The 23849-nt window shown below is 36.5% G+C and overlaps 1 protein-coding gene across 2 annotated transcripts; it reads left to right on the top strand.

Moving 5' to 3' along the window:
* The first annotated feature begins 686 nt into the window (after positions 1 to 686).
* DNAJC10 (DnaJ heat shock protein family (Hsp40) member C10) lies at positions 687 to 22026 on the top strand. Of its 2 annotated transcripts, XM_062498468.1 has the most exons (22): positions 687 to 887; positions 2501 to 2666; positions 4431 to 4481; positions 5784 to 5866; positions 6054 to 6185; positions 7061 to 7154; positions 7370 to 7447; positions 8631 to 8674; positions 9026 to 9163; positions 10473 to 10562; positions 11332 to 11445; positions 12200 to 12314; positions 14047 to 14174; positions 14434 to 14550; positions 15302 to 15403; positions 16395 to 16550; positions 17092 to 17225; positions 17672 to 17725; positions 18111 to 18258; positions 18743 to 18862; positions 20017 to 20133; positions 20411 to 22026. In XM_062498468.1, the coding sequence occupies exons 1-22, from the start codon at positions 687 to 689 to the stop codon at positions 20420 to 20422; spliced, it is 2394 nt and encodes a 797-aa protein (XP_062354452.1). In that variant the 3' UTR covers positions 20423 to 22026. The 2 variants fall into 2 exon arrangements, with proteins under 2 accessions (XP_062354452.1, XP_062354450.1); XM_062498466.1 differs by having other exon boundaries at positions 20017 to 22026.
* Positions 22027 to 23849: the final 1823 nt, after the last annotated feature.

The following is a 23849-nucleotide window of genomic DNA, read 5'->3' as shown; positions in this document are numbered from 1 at the left end:
CGCTCCCGCAGCCCCTCAGTGCCGCTCCGCTCCTCTCTCCAGGGAGGGCACAGCTCGGCGGCCGCCCCGTCCCGTCCCGGTGCCTCCCGCCGCAGCCCCGGCTCCGCTCCCCGTCCCTCGGGGCTCCTACCTGCGCGCTGCCGGCGGCTCCGGGCGAGGGGCTCGTCTGCCCGGCTTTGTCTGTGAGGGGCTGGCGGGCGGCCCCGGCCCCGGCCGGCTCGGAGGCAGCCAGCCCTCTCCGCGGAATGACCCCCGGCGCCGCTGAAGGTAAGCGTGAGCCCTTACACCCGCCTTTCTTAATGCGGTACGGCTGTGTGGCTTTGGTGTCGCTCAGTGAAGCTGTGCATGATCGCCTCACTTAAGGGAGCAGGTCAGAGATGGTCTGCCACTTGTGCGGTCTTCAGAAAGAAGGTAATTAGTCATCCAGGAACTTAAATGTGCAGTCCGTACAAGCTGGCGGTGGGGTGCGTTACTAACCTGTGTTTATTGAATAAGTAGTATTTAATTGTTTTTCCTCTGTCGTCTTACAGGGTGTCTCTTTAGCAAGGCTCGTGACATGAACTAGGACAGGTATTTTGAAGAGCTCTGCCATAAACACAGCTCTATCTCTGAATGTCGGTGCATTTACTGGAGACTCTTCCCAAAGTCTGTGAATCAGAACCGGTGAAATTTCCAAAAGCTTCATAATGGAGTTTTTAGCATCCAAAGGAGATTATGTTAGATATTTCAAAAGGCCTTTACTGCTAGTTTTAGTATGTGTAATAGTTCTTGTGTGCACTGATCAGGACTACTATAGTTTACTTGGAGTATCCAAAGAAGCAAGTAGTAGAGAAATACGACAAGCATTCAAAAAGCTGGCATTAAAGTTGCACCCTGATAAAAATCAGGTAAGTTACCTTTTCAACAAGCCAAAGTTGTTTACGTAATGGATCTTAGTGTTTAAACAAAAGGCAGTTTTAATTTATCAAAAATGCCACTCTGTTATTGTGAAGTAACCACCTGATAATATAGTTCAACTCCAGATTTTCTGCAGAGAAAATTTACAAGAAGTGGTAGAATGGTTATAAATGGTTTTGTGGAATTCAGGCTGCATTAAATTGCTGTACTAAAAAGAGTCAAGATTCTTTAATTCTCAGTTCTCTTCTTGTAGCTAGAGGAAAACTTAGTTATGTACCATACTACCTTGTTGATAAGCTGTTGAGTTTTCCTCTTTCCATTTAGTTTAGGGGGACTTGTTTCCCTAGCCTGAAGTCTCCTCTGACCATCAAATAAGAACAGCCTGTTCTGAGACATCAGTCTCCAAGTATCAAATGGGACAAAAAAAGATGTCGTGGGACTGCCAGGGTGTAACAGTGGAGGTTACAAAGACCTCTGGACTAACTGGAGAGAGAAGATTGGAATGGCTTAGTCTGTGCTACCATATTTCTGAAGTACAAAGAAATCACCTTTAAACATCATCAGTTTCTCCTTGAAATGACTTGAAATAAGCAGAAATTCACAGAGAATAAAAGGGTTTAGGTCTTTGTACATACAGCTGCATGGAGTCCCAAAAGACAACAGTATTTTATATGAGCTCAAGGCCTGCCTTCAGTGACTACACTGGAGCCTCTGGCAGCTCAGAGAGAAAGCTAAATGTCAGCACTTGTAGCTATTAAAGGAAGGTTTTGTTTTCTCTGTTGATACTTTTAAAATAATGGCATTTGGGGTGAGTTTCTGTTGTTTCCAAGCATGCCAATACTGTCAGGATTTTTCAACTGGTTATTTTCAACCTTAGTAATGATCTATAGAAGATGAACCCATTAGACAAATTCCATAATGGTAATTAATTTCTTGTGTACCTAGCTAAAAAAAAAAAAAAACCAAAAAAAACCCCTAAAAACCTTAAGAAAATGTGTTTTTTGGATGAAATGTGTAAGCAGAAGTTAGAGGACTGTGTGGCACATTTTGCACACCTGTGCTGATCCCGCACTTGGGTTCAAAATATGTCTGCAGATTCTTCACCATTCTAATTCCCAAGCTACCTGGAACAAACGTGCTTTTTTAAATAAAAGGAGGAGGCATCTGTTTACACTGTCAAGACCAGAAGGGGTGAATCTGTCTCTATAGTGGAGATTTTGAACTGGTCAAGTAGGGGTTCTAGGGGGATGGAAAAGATTATGGAGGAAATGGTATGTCTTAATTCTTGAGTATTGTTTTTTCAATTCCACCAAAGAGAGAGTTGGAAGAAGAGGGTTCACTGGAGAATGTTACAGCCTCCTACGAGTTCACTTCGTATTTCAGTTGGTACTTTAGTGAGGATGGAAGAAATAAGAGGCATATCTGGCTTCAGGAAAGGAAACCTTTACTGTAGTTTGGTTTGAGATCACAGTGCACTGTCTGCTTCCATCACAACTGGCATCCTTAGCAGGGATATAAAAATATTTCCAAAGATAATTTTCTCAGCATTATACGCACAAGATGGTTTATTAATTAATTACTAATTACAGTTTTCCTTACATAGAATGATCCAAATGCACATGACAATTTTTTGAAAATAAATAGAGCATATGAAGTACTTAAAGACGAAGATCTACGGAAGAAGTATGATAAATATGGAGAGAAGGGTCTCGAAGATCAGCAGCAAGGAGGTCGTTACGAGAGCTGGCACTTCTATCGCTATGATTTTGGTAAGTTATGATCTATATTTGTGATTTGCTTAAAACGGTCACAAGGAAATACAGTATTCAGATCTGTGTCAGAGCTTTTCACATGTTTCTTATGTATCCTCTCCAGATTTCTGTCTGCTCTGTAGCTGTCACTGTCTCTCTGCTGGCCCAATATTCTATTTACCCTGTTAATGGCTACCCAAAGATGCAATCTGTTTACCTAGCCTCTTGTTCCTGCTGCTTGCCTTTTTGTAGGTCATCTGACTTCTTGTTTATTTTTTTTAAAGTGCAAAGCTTTTTTTCTTTTTTTCACTTGAATGTCAGTGTTAATATTTCATCAGGATTCTTCTTAGGCTTTTAATGCAGGAAGACCTTCTTTGTTTAGTATTCTACAGGGGGAATTTGAGAGGAAATTTTTGCACTGGCAAGCCTATTTGATATGAAGTTATGCAATTAGACATCATTAGTAAAGAGGTACTAGAAACTGAAAAAAATAACAGAATCATACCTAAAATAATCTTGAGATAAGTTATTTAATGTTTGTCTCAACAAGTTTTAGGTAGTTTTAGGGAAAGGCTGCAATAAATGATTCTCAGAGCTGCTGTAGCAGGAGTAAACTTAAACAGGGATCTGAGGAGCATAGTTTGATTTGGATGAAAGAAAGACCTGAAAGGAACCTCCACCTTGGCAACATTTTTTTTCTAGTGTTTTTTGATTTAATATGTCCCAATCTCTAAGAAATTAATGTCTATGCAGAGTGAAATTGAATAAATCAGTGGTGCAGCTATCACAGGACAATATAGAAATTAGCCTAAAACTTCTTCAGATAAACATATTTAAGAAATTTTATCTTCCTGAAGTTTCACTGCTTGATTGAGAAACAGTATCCTTAAATGTCCATTAATTGGTTATTAGGGAGCATCTGTCTTTGTATTTTATATGTGTGTGTATAAAAGTACAGATTTATATATCTTTATATGTATGGGTGTGCATATGTACTATATGATGTGAGATACAAGTAGAAAGTAATATAAAAAGTAGCTTGTCACCTGTAGAAATTAATTTCTCTCATCATTTGTTTGTATTCGATCCTTGTGTACTTCAGCTGAAATGACATCTCACCATGTTAGGTACTGTAAAAGATCTGCAGCCATAGTAGCATAATATAATGCTCTTTAATTGTATTTTTGGTACTCTGCACTGCCTTTTTTGTGTAGTTGAAGTAGTGGAGTGTTTTGTAGTGATGCCCTAGGTAGTACTGGTTTAGCTTTGTCTCCCTTACCTTTGTTCTACCCACTTCATTCCAGTGCATTCACACACAGGTTTTGTTAGTGGAAAAGCTTGTGGCTGGATCACCTTTGTGATCTAAATGTTCAGGTAACCGGAGGCTGAGAAAGCGTGGAAGCTTCTGGGCATTGCATAAAGCTCTCGGGGAGAGCTGAGGCTTCTTGAGTTTTAATCTGACAGCTGGATGATGTTATTTCTAATGCTCTTGCCATAACAGCAGTAGTTCTAATTCTCTGCTCGCTCCATGGTTGGTTACTAAATTATCAAAAGAATGTTCTGACAGTGAATATTTTTACACTTCCATAGCATGAGAGTGAGCGAGCTAGCAAGAGGTTAAACTCAGAGTCCGTAGTACTAACCAAGGATAGCTCATCCAGAAATTAGCTTTGCCAGCTCAGTAGTTCAGCTTAAATTACTGTCTTCTCTTGTGCATAAGATGATAGTTTCTTTGTTTTAAAGGTGGAAAAATAAAAAGCAATTCTTGGGTTTTTTTAATAGGTATTTATGACGATGATCCTGAAATTATAACATTGGATAGAGGAGAATTTGGTAAGTTTTTTAAATAAATGGCTCTTTGACAACATGACAACCCTAAGTACAATTTTCACATATTGAGCTGTGTCTTAGTAGGCATTTCTTACCTGTCTTTACAAACATGTGCTGGAAAGTCATCTTCACATGAGAAAACAAACAAAAAAAAATACCTCTTAATGCTGCCTGTTAAATACTAGTTAGCAAATTGATCAATCTCAATAAACAGCTTACATTAAGTTTTAGAATTATTGTGTAAGATCTGTAAAAGGAAGTAATTTGAATTAAAATTTTGTTACTCCTAATTTATCAATGCTGTTTTTCCTGTATAAAAATGCACTTGATAGAACTCCTCTAATGTATTTCTTTCTGTGAAATCCAGCAATTATGTGTAGTTCAAAACCACAAGGTGATACCAGAGAATGAGAATGAATGAGAATATTGTCTGCTTTTTTTTTTCTTTTAAAATTACAGCTAAGTTGTTTATAACAAAGAGAGGCTAGAGGTAAAAATACTGGGTTTTGTGTGATTTTTCACCTGCATATTGAGCACGGTTTCCTGTGTGCAAGATTGGCCCTACATGCTGAATTAAACTGTTGTGAACTGTTCTAATAGCAGACCCTCATTGTGCTCTCCCTGAGACCACAGTCTTGCTTTGGTTAATCTATTTGCAGGCTCTGCACAATTCTCAGTTGTCTTTTCTTGTGAGGATATTTTAATATAGGCAAATAAAGGATTCAAAATCCACTACAATAAAATTGGACAGGCTGAAAGCCAAGTAATTCAAGCTGATAACTGCTCTTTGTGTATATTTGGTTTTTGTTTTCTTTCATAAGCAAGGTGTTTTGTTTCCCTTGACTTTTCAAGTAATTAGATTAACTTGAATTTTTAGATTACATTAGGCATGATTTCTTCATAAAAAGATTGCCAGGTGGAACTTGGGAAATACATAAAACAATATAAGGAAATGGAAAATTCTAGTGGGTAAACATCTTTTAGAACTTGTGTTTTCTACCCAGACTTACACTGTCACACATTTCAGCTAGAATAATCTGCAAATGGTACTTTTTTTTCTTAATTAATAGAACAGATGCTGAAAGTCAGGGTGCTGATAGCTTCTGAAATATTTTTGTGCACCTACCTACAAGATTGAGTTTGAGCAAGTGAGATACAATCTTTGTGTCATCTGAGTTACTGTGCCTGACATTAAACACTTAATAAAGCTTTTGGGGAATACCATACAGCAAATAATGTACATTCTAGATGTAACTACATTGCAGACGTGCATGACTTACTTATAATTTTCTTCTCTCCATCTAGATGCTGCTGTTAACTCAGGAGAACTGTGGTTTGTGAATTTTTATTCTCCTCGATGCTCCCACTGCCATGATTTAGCACCTACGGTATGTAAACCAAGTAAATTAACTCTGAAAATGCATTGGTTTTAATGGCATAAAATTTAATGAAGTGGATTTATACACCGAAGCTGAAACCAAGGACAACGATTCAAAATGCCAGGAATAAAGCATGTGCTCATTTTTCATTATATCTTTATAGGGAAATAGCCTCTTTTTTGACTTCTTTTTTTAGTGGAGAGAATTTGCTAAGGAGCTGGATGGAGTGATACGCATTGGAGCTGTGAACTGTGGAGATAACAGAATGCTGTGTCGAATTAAAGGGATTAACAGCTACCCCAGCCTGTACGTTTTCAAAACTGGAATGGTGAGTGATAAGGCTTCAAGTGGTTTTAAAATTAAATCTGGAGAAGTATTTCTTTAATACTTGCTTAGTCATAGAGATTTTTTTATAAAGATCTTCCTTTTTAGTATGTTACTTCCTTTAAAAATACAACTTTTTCTTTGTTTTGGTGAAATTAATTTACAAAGTTAACATCAAAAATATACATTTGTTAATATATATATATATATATAATTTATATTACATATAAAATTCAAAATAAATGCTAATGTATCTTTACAATGTTTTTTCTGAATATTTTTTCTGTGCAACATATCACTTCTGATTGGGAGGATACTGTGAGCAGAGGTGCTGTAGGAAGGCAACAAGTCTCCTTGAACAGTTTCTGTTATAGTGTTGTAAAGTACTTTTCAAGTACAAGGCATAGTCTGTGGTTTTGAGTCTTAAAGGATTTATGACCATAGGCCTAAAGAAACTTGAAAATTCCTTCCAGAAGATTCCCTGCATGATGTGTGTCACTCTTTATAGCTGCTTGCTAAGTCATGTGCACTTGAATAGATGGATACATTTTGACAATGATAAGTTTTGAGAGGCTGAATGCTAAATTCGGTGATGTAAGCAATTTTTATTTAAATAGAAATACAGTCATTGGGAGTTGGTGTTTCTAAGACTAGATTATCCTTGTATTGCAGCATTTGGAAAGAAATCATGCTACAAAATTTAAGGTTAAATTTCAGACATTCTAATAGGGGAGAGAGAGAACAGTTAGGGTGGTAGTAGGGGTTGGTCCTGCAGTTGCTTAAGTACTGTTAGAAAGAACAAAGTAGGTTTTGGGATGGGTTTATTGCCTTTTTTTTTTTTTTTGTAATTTTATTAACTTTACTCTTTGTCTTCTATAGCAACCAGTGAAATATTATGGAGACAGGTCAAAAGAGAGCTTGAAGAACTTTGCCATGCAGTATGTTACAAGCACAGTCACTGAGTTATGGGCAGGTAATGTTCATGTGCTTTGCCTGGGGGGCTGTTGTTGAAATTGTTTTTACTATATAAAATATGGCAGAAACTAGGCACCTGACTGAATCTGTCAACTGTTCCTAAGTCTTCTTTTTGAGAATAAAAATAGCTCAGGTAATTTGCTAATACAAATACAAAACCTTGTTTCATGGTCACATTTAGTCACAAACTGATGCAAATTGTTTCACTCTTAGGAAATTTTGTAAATGCCATTGAAACTTCATTTGCTTCTGGTGTTGGTTGGCTGATCACCTTCTGTGCTGAACGTGGGGGTAGGTATATTAAGTACTTTTCAAATACTGTGACAAAAAGGATTTATGTTAATCGCAGCATAAATCCCTTTTGCTACTAAAAAAATCTTAGTTAACCACAGTATTTGGCCTGTGGGTCATTTAAGCTCTGTGTTAAAAGCAGTTTGCCAAAAGGGGCACTAAAGGAAAAATAGTGCATATTGTGCAATATGTCCTGTGAGTCATTAAAGCAGCACTGGAGTGTAAACCCATCAGGAGGAGAAGTGGCAGAAAAGGCTTCTCCCTTCAGTTTCCAGCTCTGGTGACAGATACTGCTGAGGGACATGCCAGCTTCTCTTGACAGCTGAGTAACAGAAAGTCTCTACCTCCCCCCTTCAACCACCAATATCAAAATTTAGCTGAATAAGTTATCTGAAGTTAGGTTTGCACACAGTAATTGGCTCTTACCACTGGTTTATGTGGGAGTAGTTTCTGTAGCTGTTTGTCCCTGGCTTTCTTGGGATCAGTACTGGATACAATATATGAGAAAGTTACCTTGGTTAGCTGCTGGAGCTAAGTAAATGCACTACACCTTTGACAAATAAAGATTTCTCACCCTTATGAAGAGACCTTTGTTCTGAGAACTGAATAACCACAGCTGCAGTCTTGGATTTACATTTATAAATAGCTTGATTTCAAGTGCAGCCCTTTTGTTACGTTTTCAGCTTTGTTTTGGTTAAGGAGAGTTTGATGCATCTTATTTTTTTAAAAAAGGTCTGCATCCAAAGGCAACTATTCAAAGTCTGGATGAATAATTAAAGCATATTATGTATTTATAATAGTGAATTATTATTTGTATCACAGAAAATTGATATTTCCATTGAAATATCGTTCCAAGACTCTATGGAGATACTTGAATTAATTTTTTTTAAACATTGAGTAACAAATTTTAAAGGTCAGTCTCTACAGTAAATAAAATAGTCAAATTTTTAAAATTGTAGTTCTGTGTCGGTGAAGCAAGAGAATGTTATTTGTGGGGTTTTTGTAACTTGGAGTAGGCAGTCATTAAGTGCTGATTATTAGATATGAGAATTCAGGGAATGAATACTGGAAGAACAGCCAGGAAGCATGCCATTAGAAGTGGTCGTGTTTTTTGTGAGGAAAGGGGCAATTCTAAGCAAGAGTAAAGTTTTATGTTTGTAAATAAATAATTTTTGTTTTGCAGATTGCTTGAGTTACCAAACCCGCCTTAAGCTAGCTGGCATGTTGGTAAGCAATGTTTCACTTTGAAAACATTACCTGTTATATTTAAAACAAAATAACAGAAGTGAAAGCATCAAGCTGCAACTAAAACTCACTGAGTTTAGCAGAACCAAGATACCACTTTTAGAAGAATTAAATACTTTGCCTGAGTAGGTGTTGAAATAACGTTAATATTTTTAGAATTGTATTAAATCAGAATTAGTATTATGTAGGAAATGAAAAGAAACAACACTCTTATTTATTAAGTATTATATCTAATTACCTGTGTTGGGATTTTCAAAAGCTTTTCTGCACCTGAAATTAAAAAATACTTTTCTTTGGATTTGTTTTGTGTTGTTTTTTTTTTCCTAATTACAGGAAGGTCTTGTTAATGTGGGCTGGATGGACTGTGGCACCCAGGGTGAGCTTTGTGATAATTTAGATGTCTCATCTAGTACAACTGCATACTTTCCACCTGGAGCCACCATAAATAACAAAGAGAAAGGAGGTGTTTTGGTATGACTTGTTTTTCATTATCTATTCAGATAAACAAAGTGATAACCATTCTAAAGGAATGTATAAATCATTTCCAGACTGATGATACACAACTGAAAAGATGCTTTTTTTCTTCTAAGCTGGTATGCTCTGCTGTGGGTTTCTATCCCTGCTCAGGCAGTGATCCTGGAGGTGATCCCAGTTTGCTGGGAGAGTGAACAGCAGCCTGTAACTCTGCCTGGCCACCTCCCAGGAGCCTCCCTGAGCAGCTCTGGGAGTTCAGGGCTGGGATGTGCTCTGTGGAGCTGCATCTCATGCTGCTGTCCTGGGCAAGCCTGGCAGTCTCTTCTCCTAAGTGAAAACTGATAGGACAAGAGGAAATGGTCTCAAGCAAGGGAAGTTTAGATTGAATATTAGCAAAACTTTCTTCAGCAAAAGGGTTGTGAGGCACTGGAACTGCCCCGAGGGCCGTGGTTGAGTCAGTATCCCCTGGGGTATTTAAAAGATGTGTGTAGACCTTGCCCTTGGGGACGTGGTTTAGTGTAATGTACTTGGCAGCTGGTTACAGCTTGGGCTCCAGGATCTGAAAGGTCTTTTCCACCCTTAATGATTCTGTAATCTTTGATGTGCCCCTAATTTTTTATTTCAGGAATAATATGCCCCAGGTATCACAAGTTTGAGAAATGCTACCCTGACATGTGTGATAAAAGTACTCCTACAGTGTCTGTCAGTACAAATTTTACTGCTCGGTTCTATTCTAATATTGCAGCCTACATTTGTATGGTAGTTTTAACTTCCCTAATTGATGGGAGACATTTCTGTTTGAGGCACGACTTGTTCCTTCATTGTCACTACTGTTACCTATACTTTTAAAAGGAGGAAAGTAAATTGCAACCTATCTACTTTGAACCTTTTAACTTACCAACTCAGTTACTGATTCATGGTATTTCCAAAATTTTACGAATTAAGGAAACCTAAATATCTCCACAGTGCAGTTAAGTAAAACTGCAGTTGAAGTAGATTGGAAGTCTTGTGAACTTGATTGTTGGGTTTGGTGTGAAATTTGAATTTCACACTCTTTGGTCCTTGTCTTGACAAAATACAATTTCTCTAGTTTAATATTGTAGGCAAGTGAGCTAAAAAGCAGTATTCTAAAAGTGGTATTTGTGAAATTACATGTTTGAAAAAGAAATTGATCAAATAAAATATTAACTGCATTCTGCATTTGATTGAAGGGAACAAATCAGAATAAATTCCCTGACACTTTGAGTACAAACCAGGTTGATGTTTGTAATTCCTGGTAATAAAGAGAGTTAACTTTCCTTCCTAGTTTCTTAACTCCTTGGATGCCAAAGAAATTTATCAGGAAGTAATGCAGCATCTACCAGACTTTGAAATCATCTCTGCAGCATCATTAGAGGTAATTTTTTAAATATATGCTAAGATTTCTACAAATGATATATTTTTATATTTTATTGTTATTTTCCATGTTTTTCAAATCCTGTTGACACAACAATTGTATTTAACTGAATATTACTTCTTTTTATCTTTTATCTCATACAGTGTTAAAATTATTTAACACTCTCTGTCTACATTTACTTCTGCTGTCTAGCAAAATAACAAAAGTAAGGGGAGGAGATTTCATAGGAATATAGAAAATCACAGAAATTGCCATTGCAACTCAGAGTTTTTTGTGTTCAATTCTCTGCAGTTGCAGTTTGCTAGTTATTTTTGGAATCAACTACACTGTAGAGAATTTTGGTTGAAGTATGTTTTGTTTGGTAATTTAGAAAAGAAAAAGAAAATACTTGTTAATCCATGATAATTTATGTAGGAACTGAAATTAAGTGTCTTAAAAGTAACTCATATCTTGGAGGAAAAACAAAAGGAAACCTCTCTCCACACTTGTAGTTGCATATAGCAGTGTAAATTACAACAGGAAATCCACAGAGAAACACCAAATATTAGAGTGCAGCTTGCTCTCAGATTTTTTCCACTTCCTTGATTTTGATGCAGTAAAAGGAAGCTTAGTGGAAGGACTGCCTGAAAGAATTTGTTTATTGGAGATCTTTTGGAGATGAATACCTAGATATTTGCCTTTATGAAACACAAAAGAATTTGCCATGTTGGTATAGTTGGGATTAATTTTTTGTGGTTTTGTTGGTTTGTTATTTTCTTGTGGTTTAAAGGACCGTCTGGCTCATCACCGGTGGCTGCTTTTCTTCCAGTTTGGGGAGGGTGATAAACCAAATGTGCAGGAATTTAAGAAACTTAAATTTTTACTTAAAGATGAGCATATTCAGGTAAGAGTGCTCACTCATCTAATGTTAAATGCCATTTACATTCCAAGAACAAGTCATGGTTTTCATTGTTATTAGCTGTTAGCACCACAAGCTCTGGTACTGAAAGAGATCTCATATGGTAGATCTGCAGTGAAGTTTTTTATTTAAAGCAATCACTTAAGTTTCCTGTAGGTTTTGAATAATTTAAAAGGGGAGAGAGATTATCTTGTAAATCTGCTCTGTTGTTGGAAATGTTGCTGCAGATCCTCTTCAGTTACCAATTATAAGTTAACATACCAAAATCAAATTTATGTGTGTGGAACTATATTTTAATTATTCAGAAAACCCTGTGGTCGTGTTGATTATTTTCTTAATAAAAAGAAACCAAGTTCAAACTTTGCACTGAAGGCCTGTGGATTGTATTATTCTCTAAAGTATGTATTTTTTAAAAATTGTTGCTTTGACTAGAAGAATTTTAATGCCAGATTTATTTCAGGTATCTTCTTGCTCCCTTGCTGTTATATTTGGAAGGGGGGAAGAGAATTACTTCAGTTTCTATTCCTCATTTTGGTCTGTAAATTAAAAATCAGCAAGCATCCTAAAATAGTTGTGCTAGTAGTTTTCATTGAAAATCACTTTGTCTTAAGATCTCTATTGTTTATAAAAAAGGCTATCAGTTTTCCATCTTTTTACCTTTATTTTCTTACTGCCTTTCAGAGTATATTGACAATCATTAGGCTGCTTTAATTAAAATGGCATTGTCTTTTAAATATAGGTTGGGAAGTTTGACTGTCTTTCTTCACCAACCATCTGCAACAAACTATATGTTTATCAGCCTTGTTTAGCAGTCTTCAAAGGAAAGGGAACTGGAGATTATGAAATTCATCATGGTAAGGGAAACTTTGGCAGACTTAAATCATGACCTAATCCCTTTGAGATGACAAAATCTTTTTGGCAAACCACAATTGTTTTCCCAAAGAACAGTTTTGAAGCTTTAATATTTGCTATCTTTCCTCTGACCATAATGTAGCCTTACACAAACTATTTACAATTTCCTTTGGTTTTCTTTATTTTTTTTTTTCTGGATGCTGATGGATGTATTTTGTCTTTGCAGTCTGTTTCAACATTATTTACATAATTGCATACAGATGAAATCTCTGAAGCTGATCAGGAGAGCTTCTGCTTTGGGTAGGGTAACCAAAGGGTGCACACACCCTTCAGTGAGGCTTTACATGCTGAATACACAGTGCAGCCAGTTTGACAAACTTGGATCTGGTTTCATGTATCACTGCACTTAAACTAATTCCATTCTTTGTTAACTTCTGTCAAGATACTGAGACTTTTACCACTTACTTTCATTTCCAACATCACAGTTTCCTTTCAGGAAAGGCTGAAACTGTGTTGCTATGTGCTGCTGAAAGGATGCAAAAATGCTGGTTGAAGAAGGCAGCCTGAAGTCAAACTGTAGCTTGCAGGAACAGGTGTAGCTTCATCCAGAATGTGGCACAAGGCAGCTTTGCAAGATGAAGTTCTCATTTTTCAGCCTCTGAGGTATTAGAAACAGCCTGCTAGGATTAAGTCAGAACCTCAGTACTGTTATAAACAGGAAAAGTGAAAAGATTTTCACTGATTAGAAAATATTAGGTTTATCCAGGGAGAGAGATGATCTCATACACCAAATTATTGATCTATAAGGAAAAGCCTTATATGCTTCCTGTAATTTAACATTGTTGAAGAGAAGGCAAGAAGAGGTCACATGCATGCAGCATTTTTATAATGGTGTGGATTACAGTGGAAGTATATTGGAATTCAGTGCATACAGGGTTTTTTTCTGAATGGTTTATTTTACTATTTAGAAAATAGATGGCATGTAGGACATTTACCACTAGCCATCTCACTCCAGTCGTCATGAGAAAATAATCCTCAAAAGAATCAGGCTTTTTTATAAGCTGTGTTGAAGGGCCTCAACAGTTTAAAATCTAACAACAGCAATAAATCTTGGTAAATCATTGTGCAGTGACTTCAGATTTGATTAACCTGAAGCTCTTATTCTCAGACAAACTCTCATTTCTGCTGACAAATATGTATACAGAGGGTATGAAGAGACTGGATCTTTGCCCATTGGAGCTGTGTGAGCAGGAATTTCAGTTACACCAAGTAGCTGTGATTTATCAATGCAATTTATTTTGCTTGAAGTTCCTACCTTGTCAATTCCTTTACCAAGTCAAGTGTATCTAGAATTGTACTTTTTCATTCCAACACAAGTAAGATGGTAAAATGACTGATAATGCTGTCACCAAAAAAAATATGTCATTTTGTTTGACAAAAACATGCTTTGTCTTGGATAAAGCATTTATTTGGCTAATATTGGGTAACTTTCCAGTTTAATGTTTAGTCACATATCCACTACCAGCTACAGCATGTCCTGCCTTTGTAGGTTTGGACAGTTTAACATTGTACTCCTAAGGAAAAAGCAAGTCAGTCCCTGCTAAATTTATTTAAACAGGCTGTGTTTAAAGATTAGACAGGGGACCTGAAAGACTCCTGTTGATTTCAAAAAGTTTTTCAATTACACCTCTCACAGGTAAAAATTGAATTTCCTTTTTGCATTGTTCTTTGAAGGAAAGAAGATCTTGTATGACATTGTTGCATTTGCCAAAGAAAGTGTGAACTCCCATGTCATCACACTGGGACCTCAGAATTTTCCTGACAAAGATAAGGAACCATGGCTTGTGGATTTCTTTGCACCAGTAAGTATTTAATATCTACCTTTTCCTTCTAAAATCAGTTCTGTAACTATGGAACAAGGTACTAGGGAGTATCTTGAAAGTGCCCTTCAGCATCATGACAGGGTGTTCTAATTCCTTATTCCTTGGCAGCTCTACTTCCTAACTGGTTTTTGTATTTAGTGGACTCTGTTGTCAAAGCAACAGGTTATTAATCTCGAATATTCTCCTGAGAGCTAGCTGTGGGAAAAGCAATTGCACTTCCTTGCATTTTGTCTTCTAGTGGTGTCCTCCTTGTCGAGCTTTGTTACCAGAGCTGAGAAAAGCATCTAAACATCTTTATGGTCAGCTTAAATTTGGAACACTAGACTGTACTGTCCATGAAGGCCTTTGCAACATGGTAAGCTGCAGGAATGAAAAATAAAGAAGTATAATCCTTTCAAACAATATTATTTTCTTTGAATTGGGGGTAGGGGGATATGGGCAGACAATGCTTGTCCTTTACTGTTACTTTCCCTAAAGGGCAGTAAATTGAACAGGCACTTGTATCATAACTTTTTTCAAAGAAGCAAACTATATAACAACTACAGATAATGTATTAATGTGGCATACAGCTCAGATTTTATTCTAATTTCATAGTGTTACTGAAAGACTTTGAAAGTGTCAGAACTTAATAATTCTGGGGTTAGTGTCTGAAAATGCATGGAAAACGAGCAAAAAAGGATGAACTTTTTCAAGTTTTATTTAGATGTGTTTACCCACAGAGGAATTCAAATGATGGAAACCAACTATGTTCAATAGTAAACAATAGTTATTCATACAGTCCAAACATTCCATCTGTGGACTGGGAATAGTTTTAAAGCTAAGGATTAGGAGGCCCATGGATTAATTCCTGTGTTTGTGGAGCATGGCAGAAGAATTCCTGGCTGGTTTTTAAACTGAGAACACACAATGGCATATCTGAATACAATTGGCATCTTCTCTGTACTGATTTATTATGGTGTCAGATTCTCACCTGCATGTAAGTCTGAGCACTCGTACTGTACAAACTGAACAGATGAGCAGCTTGAGCCACCAATACCAATGACAGCTAGAGGCAAGTCCAAGAGCCTTAATCATCCTGTGCAATTTGTTATTGTCTGTTTTATCAGCATAACATTCGAGCTTACCCAACAACAGTTGTGTTCAATCAGTCTGATGTTCATGAGTATGAAGGACATCACTCTGCTGAGCAGATCTTGGAGTTTATAGAGGTATGTAAATTAAAATGTTTGCTGCAGTCTTGTCCTATGCAGTTCATGCATAAATATGTTCTTTAGTTGGAAGAGTCTAAGATTTATTTTTTTAATTAGACAAGGAAAATGAAAGGTGAAAAAACTTTGGGCAAGAAAAGGGATCCAGCAACTGTCAGTCAGAGACTTGACAACTAATGGGTTCATTTCCCTTCTGTGTCACATAATTTCTTTGAGATCATTAGCAAATAGAGATCCCTTTCAATCTGCAAAATAATAGTAACGATTTCTGTCCTATGGAGAGGATAAAGGAATTAATATTACATCACTTCCTACTTTTAAGGTGGAAATGCTTCACATACGCACCTTGATATAGGGAGGGGTCCACATTTCTCACCTGTCCTTGAACTTTAACTCACAGAACTGCAAATTACTGGTACTGGTCACTGTTGATGCTAGAGTTCTGCACCCAACTTGGCTCCAGCATTCAGGTTCACTGCTATACCCACAGGCTCTTTTTCATTTTTTGAAGAGATGGTTCTCTCCAGGTAGCTCAGAAAAGCAGTTTCAAGAACACACATGCAGAAGCAGGTGGAGGTTAGTCTTTCAGTTGGCATTCACAGGCCCATAGTGCACTATGTGTATTCTGCATTAAATAGCATGGCTGGGTTTTATAACACCTGTTTCTGCCAGGTAAGCTATCTTTCTTGGTTTTTACCTTCTTTTATTGAGAAAAGGCAGAAAGCCTCCCTTTTGGAGCCTGGGTGTACTTTTTTGATATTTTTTTCTCAACAAACGAGGCATAGGATTTTTGGGTTGAAAGAATGTCTTTTGGTGCTTCCATTCCTATCAGTGGTGTGGAGTCATCCCTACCAGAGCAGCAAGGAAACTTCACAGAACATTCTCAGAATTTGGCACAGTCTATTTGTACATGATGGCCCTAGGTAGGGGATACACTGTATAACAGTAAGTGATGTCCATAATTTATTAGACAGATCCTGTCTTTATTTAGGATCTTAGGAATCCATCGGTGGTCTCCCTGACACCAGAGACATTTGCTGAATTAGTTCAGAGAAGAAAACGAGAGGAGATCTGGATGGTGGACTTCTACGCTCCATGGTGTGGACCTTGTCAGGCTTTAATGCCAGAATGGAAGAAAATGGCCAGGGTAAATGACATTAAAGCATGTTTCTGCTTTTGGTCCTCTTCTGGGAAATTGCTGAGATGGTACAATTGCTTTCATAAGAGAACTGTCAGCTGAGAAAATTTGGAGTCCAATACTGCCACCACAACAGGCAATTCCTACCTGAAAGTTTTGGATTGTTTCAAATATGAAGTTTTTATTCGGCTTTTGAAAAGCCCCAGTACACTGATACTCTAGTCCAGTTTTTCATGTTGGTTACAAGTGTGTAAGGTCACTACATTGTTCTCTCATTTGCAAAAGTAATATTACTGCACTGACAACCCTTCCTGGAGGTGTTTCCAGGAGCTTGAACTAGAAAATTTGGGGGAGAAAAAAAAAAAAAAAGCTTTGGAAACACACCTGTGACTTTGAGACACCTAGAACTTAACTAGGAGCTGTAGCCAGAGCATTCCTTACACTCAGTAATCCCACTCATGGGTGCCTTGTGAGCCATGTGAAGTGTTTCTGTAATTGCAGTAGTATTGGGTCACATATTTGATGGCTGGTTTTCTTCTTTCTTTATCAGATGTTAAGTGGATTAATCAGTGTAGGCAGCGTGGACTGTCAAAAATATTATTCTTTCTGTCACCAAGAAAGTATTCGGGGGTATCCTGAAATCAGGCTCTTTCCTCAAAAATCAAACACAGCTCAGCAATACTAGTAAGTACATTGCTTCAGTTTGGGAGATGTTCCATGATGTGAGACAAAGACAAGCCTCTTCTGTTGTGTAGAAGAACTTTATCACAGCTACTAAAAAAGGCTGTTAGGATATTACTGTACCAGAGAACATTGGCTTTGTTACTTCAAACTACTGATCTTGCCATTTCATTTCAGTAATTTGAAATTACACAGGAATCTTAATTTTAGTTCTTCTGTTTCTTGTCTGGGTCTTCTAGTCCTTAATTTTGTAGGTTTTAATTGTATTTACGAGACTTTTCCTTCAGATTTGAAAGCGGGGTAGAAATATTTCCTAAAACATATGTATTTACATTCTTTCTTTATCACCACTCTTCAGAGTGGGTTGTTTGCAAGGTTTGTTTGTTTTTTTCCAGAATAATTCTAACTACTGTGCAACTGGCTTTTTGTTTTCTCTAATGTTTTTATAGTAGCTACAATGGATGGCACAGAGATGCCTATTCACTCAGAGGCTGGGCATTGGGGTAAGTTACTGCATTAAACTTTGTTCTTGAGCTGCTGCTGTAATTGTTTGCTAGGATAATTTACATAATATTTAAATATTTATTTAAGATCTGGAAGCACTTTGGTATATGTATTGCTTAATGTAAGATGTTCAAGTTTCTATATCTTTCAACTTACTGCTTTTAAAATTTGGAGAAATAGCATGCTCCTTGCTGTCCACCCATCTCCTGAAAACCATATTATTTTGTTAACCACATTTTAGAAGTTATTCTCCTATAGTACAAAGTGTGAAATAGGGATTTCCAGACTACTTATATTCTTAATTTCAGCAGCTTTTCTGAAATGGAATTTGGATATTTTTTAAAGTTTTGAATGTATTACAACTGTTCTTCTTCCTTTACACAGATATTTACCACAGGTGTCTGTAGACCTCACCCCTCAGAGTTTCATAGAAAAAGTTCTGAATGGGAAAGATCATTGGGTCATCGATTTTTATGCTCCTTGGTGTGGACCTTGCCAAAATTTTGCTCCTGAATTTGAGATGCTTGCAAGGGTATGTTTTTAAATGTACTGGCAGCTTGTTATAATTATAATTGTTAAAATCTTAACTCATCAGCATTTTATTTGTTAGCAGTCATCCAAAACCCACAATACTGCCATGAGCCTCCTACTCATGGAATGATGCACGCTTCTAGGTCCCACTAGACAGTGAGTGTTGCCTCTTCCACAGACAGACACACAGAAACCCTATTTTGGGACAGATTTCAACTTTTCATGGAGTGGCCTTTGGAGCTGTGGTGTGCTTTGTGCCCTGAATTCAAGTACAAGTGCTCTGAACACACAGAGAGACACCTGACACAAGGGTGACAGTCTGGAAAGCAAGCAAGCAGCTACTCTGAAGTATTTCAAAGATTTAAGCAATTTGATTTTTTATTTTTTTTTTTTATTTTTAGCTACACTGCTGGTTTATTCCACTTATTTGCTTATACTCACCCCTGGAAACTTGTAATTTGTTTCTAATAAACATTTCTTTTCAGGCCATTAAAGGAAAAGTAAAAGCTGGAAAAATAGACTGTCAGGCATATGGTCACACCTGTCAGAATGCTGATATCAGAGCCTATCCTACTGTTAAGTTTTACCCCTACCAAGGAACAAAGGTAAAGTGTTACTGGTGAGCAGATACTGTAATAAATGTATTTCATTTCAACTTTAAATAGGATAATTCCATACCATATTGAAGTATTTATATATTACTGTATCTCCAAATAATCCACTTCAGTAATACTTAAAATAGTAGGACAGTGCTACAATAATAATAAATTGCAAATTGCTAGAACTAAATAGTAACTGAATAGAAACGGAATTCTGACAGTAATTTAAATGTGGTCTTAACCAGAACTAGGGTTTAATTTGCAAGGTGTCGGGTGATGAAATGTTTTTCAACCTTTACCAATTCTATCACCAGCTACCCAAAAGTAGATGGTCTCTCTCTAAATGAAGTATGGCCAACTTCATTTTGGCTAGTGAGAATTTAATGAAATGTTGTTATTATACTGAAAGACCAATTTTGACTAATACAATGTATTTTAAGATAATTAATGAAAAAGATATGGTTGTTGTCTCAAAAGCAAACGTTATCAAACTATTTCAGATATCAGTGGCACTCTTTCAGATCAACATTTCCTATTAACAGAGTGTTAGTATGAATTAAAAATACAAAGAATATTCAGATAGTTATAGGGAATTGCCTTTATTCTTGTAACACTAATAAATTTCAGAAATGTAATAGTGACCTTTTTAAATGTATTAATGCTGAAGAGAAAGTATTAATGGTTGCTGATAGACAATTGGCATAACTTGCTTTGCTTTTTTTTTTTAATTGGATTTTTAATGGGAAGTTCTAGAACACTTTCTTCACACAATCCCACCAATTCAATGAGATTTTTCTGTGGTAAAGAGTAAAAGCTTTCTGGGGCTTCAAAGTAGCCACTCACAGATTTTTACATAGATTACAAAGTAACAGACTTTGTAATAGCTGTGTAGCTTAAATATTTCAGTAAATGTGAGAAAATTGTAACTATTTCAGGTTTCTTTAGTGATCAGGACAAATTGGTGTAGTTCTGAGAACTAGCAGCGAAGAGTGGTTCTTAGTACAATGCAAATTAGCATTGTATAAACAGAGACAAAAATATATCCATTATTCATAAATCAAGCTACCAGGGCCATTGTATTCTGCCCTGCTTTCCCCTTGAATTTTGTCTGAAAATTGTGTAACATATTACCCATGCTCTGTTGTTTTTTTTCTTTTAAGAAAAGTGTTCTTGGGGAATATATAGATAGCAGAGATGCAAAAGGTATAGCTGACCTTTTGAATGAAAAACTAGAAGCAATGGAAAACAAAGGAAAAAGAAAAAAATCTAGAAATAAGGTAAGAACACTTACTGTGGAGCCTTTTGCAAAAGACTTGATGTAAATAATAACTGTTTAAAATTATATTCTTCATCTGTAGTATTAAATGCTAATTACAGAGGCAGGAGTAGGTAAACTTAAGATATTAACACACAGCTACTAAATACCCTGAATGCTGCTTAAGAAATGTTTGTCCAACTGAAAAATTAGTGCTACTGAAGACTTTAAAACTATGAAGAAAATACTTTTGTCTGTGCTTTCAGAGAAACTCCCATTGTTTATTTTCTTGTCACTAGGATGAACTCTAACTGGTACTGAAGGTAGATACAACTCAAAATATTCTGAAGCTGTGAAGATAGAAGACACCACAAGGAAAATATAAGGATAGTTACCCTGATGACAGGACAAGACACAGGAAAAGAAGTTTGAGTTCACAGGCATACATGACTGCATGAGTTCTCTTCAACTGTGGGGAGATGAGAACATTTTGGTTTTGGTGGAGGCAGTGTTTCTGCATGTCCCTCTTCCAACAGACCAGCTACTTTCCTCCTGGCCAAACGCTGGAGTTGACCAGAAATGTGGACTCATCACTTTTGCCTACCCATTTACTAGTTCCTTATATTTTTTTCTGTCTCTTCTCAAATGCTTTTTGAATGTGGCCCTCAGCCTGTGGCTGAATATGCACTCAAACCACTCTGCAATGCAGAACATAATGACAGATTGTCTATTTGAAAGACAAACAGTTGTACCTGATGCTTATTCTGCTTTGGGGTTGCATTATTGTCTAGTTAATGGTTAAGAAATAAAATCAAGAAGTGGTAGGAGGATATGTTTATTGAATTAAATTGCTCTTGCCCTCGAGTGGATTACTCTGTTGTGGCAGTGGTGATGCTGCCTGGATGAAGAGAACTTTGAAGAGCTGCTTTAGTCGCTTGGTTTGGTTTTGGGATTGTGTTCATTTATTTTTTTTTTAAGTAAGAAAGAAAAAAAGTCATTCATACGTGGTGTTGACTTTCAAAGTTTAAATTATGCAATAGAAGCATCTGGTTAAGTCATGAGATCACTTTTATCACTGTCTTTTTAAATATGAATATATTCTGTGAACATATTTGACCTCTTTTGGCATTACCACTTTCCCTTTCACTGCAGATATGTTTTTAGGTGGTTTCTTTTGTGTTTGTTTTTATAAAATTATCAGGCAAGCAGGAGAGCAAGTGCCTTCTTTAATTTAAGAATGAACACTGTACACTGCAATGTCTCCTCCTACTTCTTAATAGAATTCCTGCTCTAAAGAGTAATATTTTTCAGAGCTTCTCCAAAGACAAGAAAAATTACAGAAGACAATGAAATGTCTGCAAACAACTATTTCATGATTTCAGTAAAATGCTCCCTAGACTTTGACAGATGGAATTTCCTCCCTGCTCTCTATGTATTTAGACCTAGCTCTCTATCTATTTAGACCTAGCATTGACTGGTCAGTGTATTACAAGTATTACAAATTTGTAAATGCAGTGTAATTGACAAGTAACTTATTTCATAAAGAAGGCAGCAAGAAGTGAAGAGATACAAGTAACTGAGACCTTCAGCTGTTTTTTTTCCCCCTATTTTCAGGGTTGCCTCTACTGATTTGTCATTTTTGCAGCATATTATTCTAAGAACGAAGAGACTGTTGCCTTGTTTTTGTTTTTTTATAATGAAGTAGACCTTCCTACATCCAAATTTAACTTCAAACTCAATCACTGTCACCATTTAAAATTTTGAACTGTTTTTGGTCAGTTTTTGCATATCACTGTAACTATAGTTCCCACCTTCTCTGCTCTTCTTGGAGAATGAGGTCCAGGAAAAGTTTGAAACATATTTAAGCTATGGGGAAGAGGATTTAGTTTAAATATCAATAAAGTTAATTTTGAAGATACAATTCTGTATCAAGATACTCTCTTTGCATCCATATTTTTATATTTCTGAGAGACCAAATGGATGGGTATGGGTGGGGGACAATAATTTTCCAAACAAAAAGAAAGCTAGATGATGGAGGTTTCTAAGATTTTCCAAGTTTTCATGGATTTTTTTGCATGCTGCCCTTTCTGAGAGCAGGCTGGGGGGAAATTGGAGTGGGTAATAAAATCTTGCCTTTATTTCTAGCCATACAAATAAATAAATACAACCTTCCCTAAGGACAAATTCACAGTTACGTGATCTGATTTTTACCAGTGAAGGGTTTAAACTGGTGATTCAAGACCAGTGGAGCAGCACTATTCCAGAACAAAAACATCTTGAAATAACCAAGGCCCTCAGTTTTCTCCTGTAGGATCATGGAGGTTTCAGCATTAGAATTCCACATTAACTACTCCCCAGATTGTACAGCATATTTTGCATTTTATCAGATGTTACCCTTCATTTATTCATGTGTAGTTACACAAGAAGGAAAAGGTAAAAACCAGCCTCATGCTCTGCTGCTTGTCATTGGAATTATAATGGCTTTTAAATTTATCTCAGGAATCCTATCTTGTTTCAATTAAAACAAGGACTTCTGTGGCTGAATTGAGAAGCTATCACACCTTATCCTAGAACAACCCATTTCTCAAAACACATTTGGCTTATTTAGCTTCTACTGCTGCTAAAAGGCACAGAAATAGAATAGAGAGAATATAGCAGAAGTGTCAAGCAACATCCTGGGTTTATATGGTCTGCAGTTGGAAAAATCATGTTTTGACTGAACCTGGCAGGTTTGATCTTTTTCCATTCATGGGCATACTTCACATTTAATTAGTTGTGGATGTTCACTGTATTTTATCAGTTTATAAAAAGACTTAAAATGTTCTATTATTTAAAGTTTTCAGCAGGAATGCACAAGAACTTACTCCATTTACTGAAACTTGGCATCTGAAAACAGTGATGTTCCAATCCCAAACACTTTCAGCCTTGGTCTTCTCTCTATATTAGAATTCAATATTAATTTTATATCCCCATAGAAGTAAAGCCACCACAATTTTGATAATAAACAGCTAAAGGTAAATCAATGTGACATTAAATACTCATTCCCAACACTGAACAAGACTCCTCCTTGTACTGCCAACTTTCTAGGATCTAATAGATTTGTCTAGCTCCCAAGAGATACTAATTACAGTTCGTTGAGCAAAAAAAGAAGAATGTTTCCCAAATTAATGTATATAACTGCTGCACTCCGCAGACTATCTCTTGACTAAGACCTGAAGAGTTAAAATTGGTTAAAATTTGGTGTGTGTTTTGCAGAAGCCAACACTTCCTGTAAGAAAATTATTACTTTACTTACATGTCAGAGCTTCAAGAAAACATTCAAGAGCTGAATTAAGTAGGGGTTGGGTTGTTGTAAAAAGATGTTAGTTCTGGTGAATTCTTACTGTACACCTGGGCTGGCGTGGAAAATCCAGGCTGAAGATGTTCTGCTTTTTAGGGCTTAATAAACAAAAAGCAGAGTATTCTTTTCCATAAAGCAATTCAAATTAACATGAAGAAGATGTAATTTCTGCATGTTACAGCCTGCTATGGAGTCAAAGTTACCTCATTCTTTTTCTACCTTAACAGACACATTAACAGTACACTCCAGTCAAAATTAATTCTGACTCCAGTCAGAATTAACTACAGATCAACTAGAAATTCATATAGCTGACCTGACCTGTTTCCAGAAAATTGTTCTCTCCCTATAGTACGTATTTTAAATAATATTTATAATCCTATTAGAGAAAGAAAATGTTT

Source organism: Cinclus cinclus, chromosome 9 (genome assembly GCF_963662255.1).
Source record: "Cinclus cinclus chromosome 9, bCinCin1.1, whole genome shotgun sequence".
Taxonomy (NCBI): domain Eukaryota; kingdom Metazoa; phylum Chordata; class Aves; order Passeriformes; family Cinclidae; genus Cinclus; species Cinclus cinclus.
The sequence above is the reverse complement of the archived record's forward strand: the minus strand, read 5'-3'. Positions and strand labels throughout refer to the sequence as shown.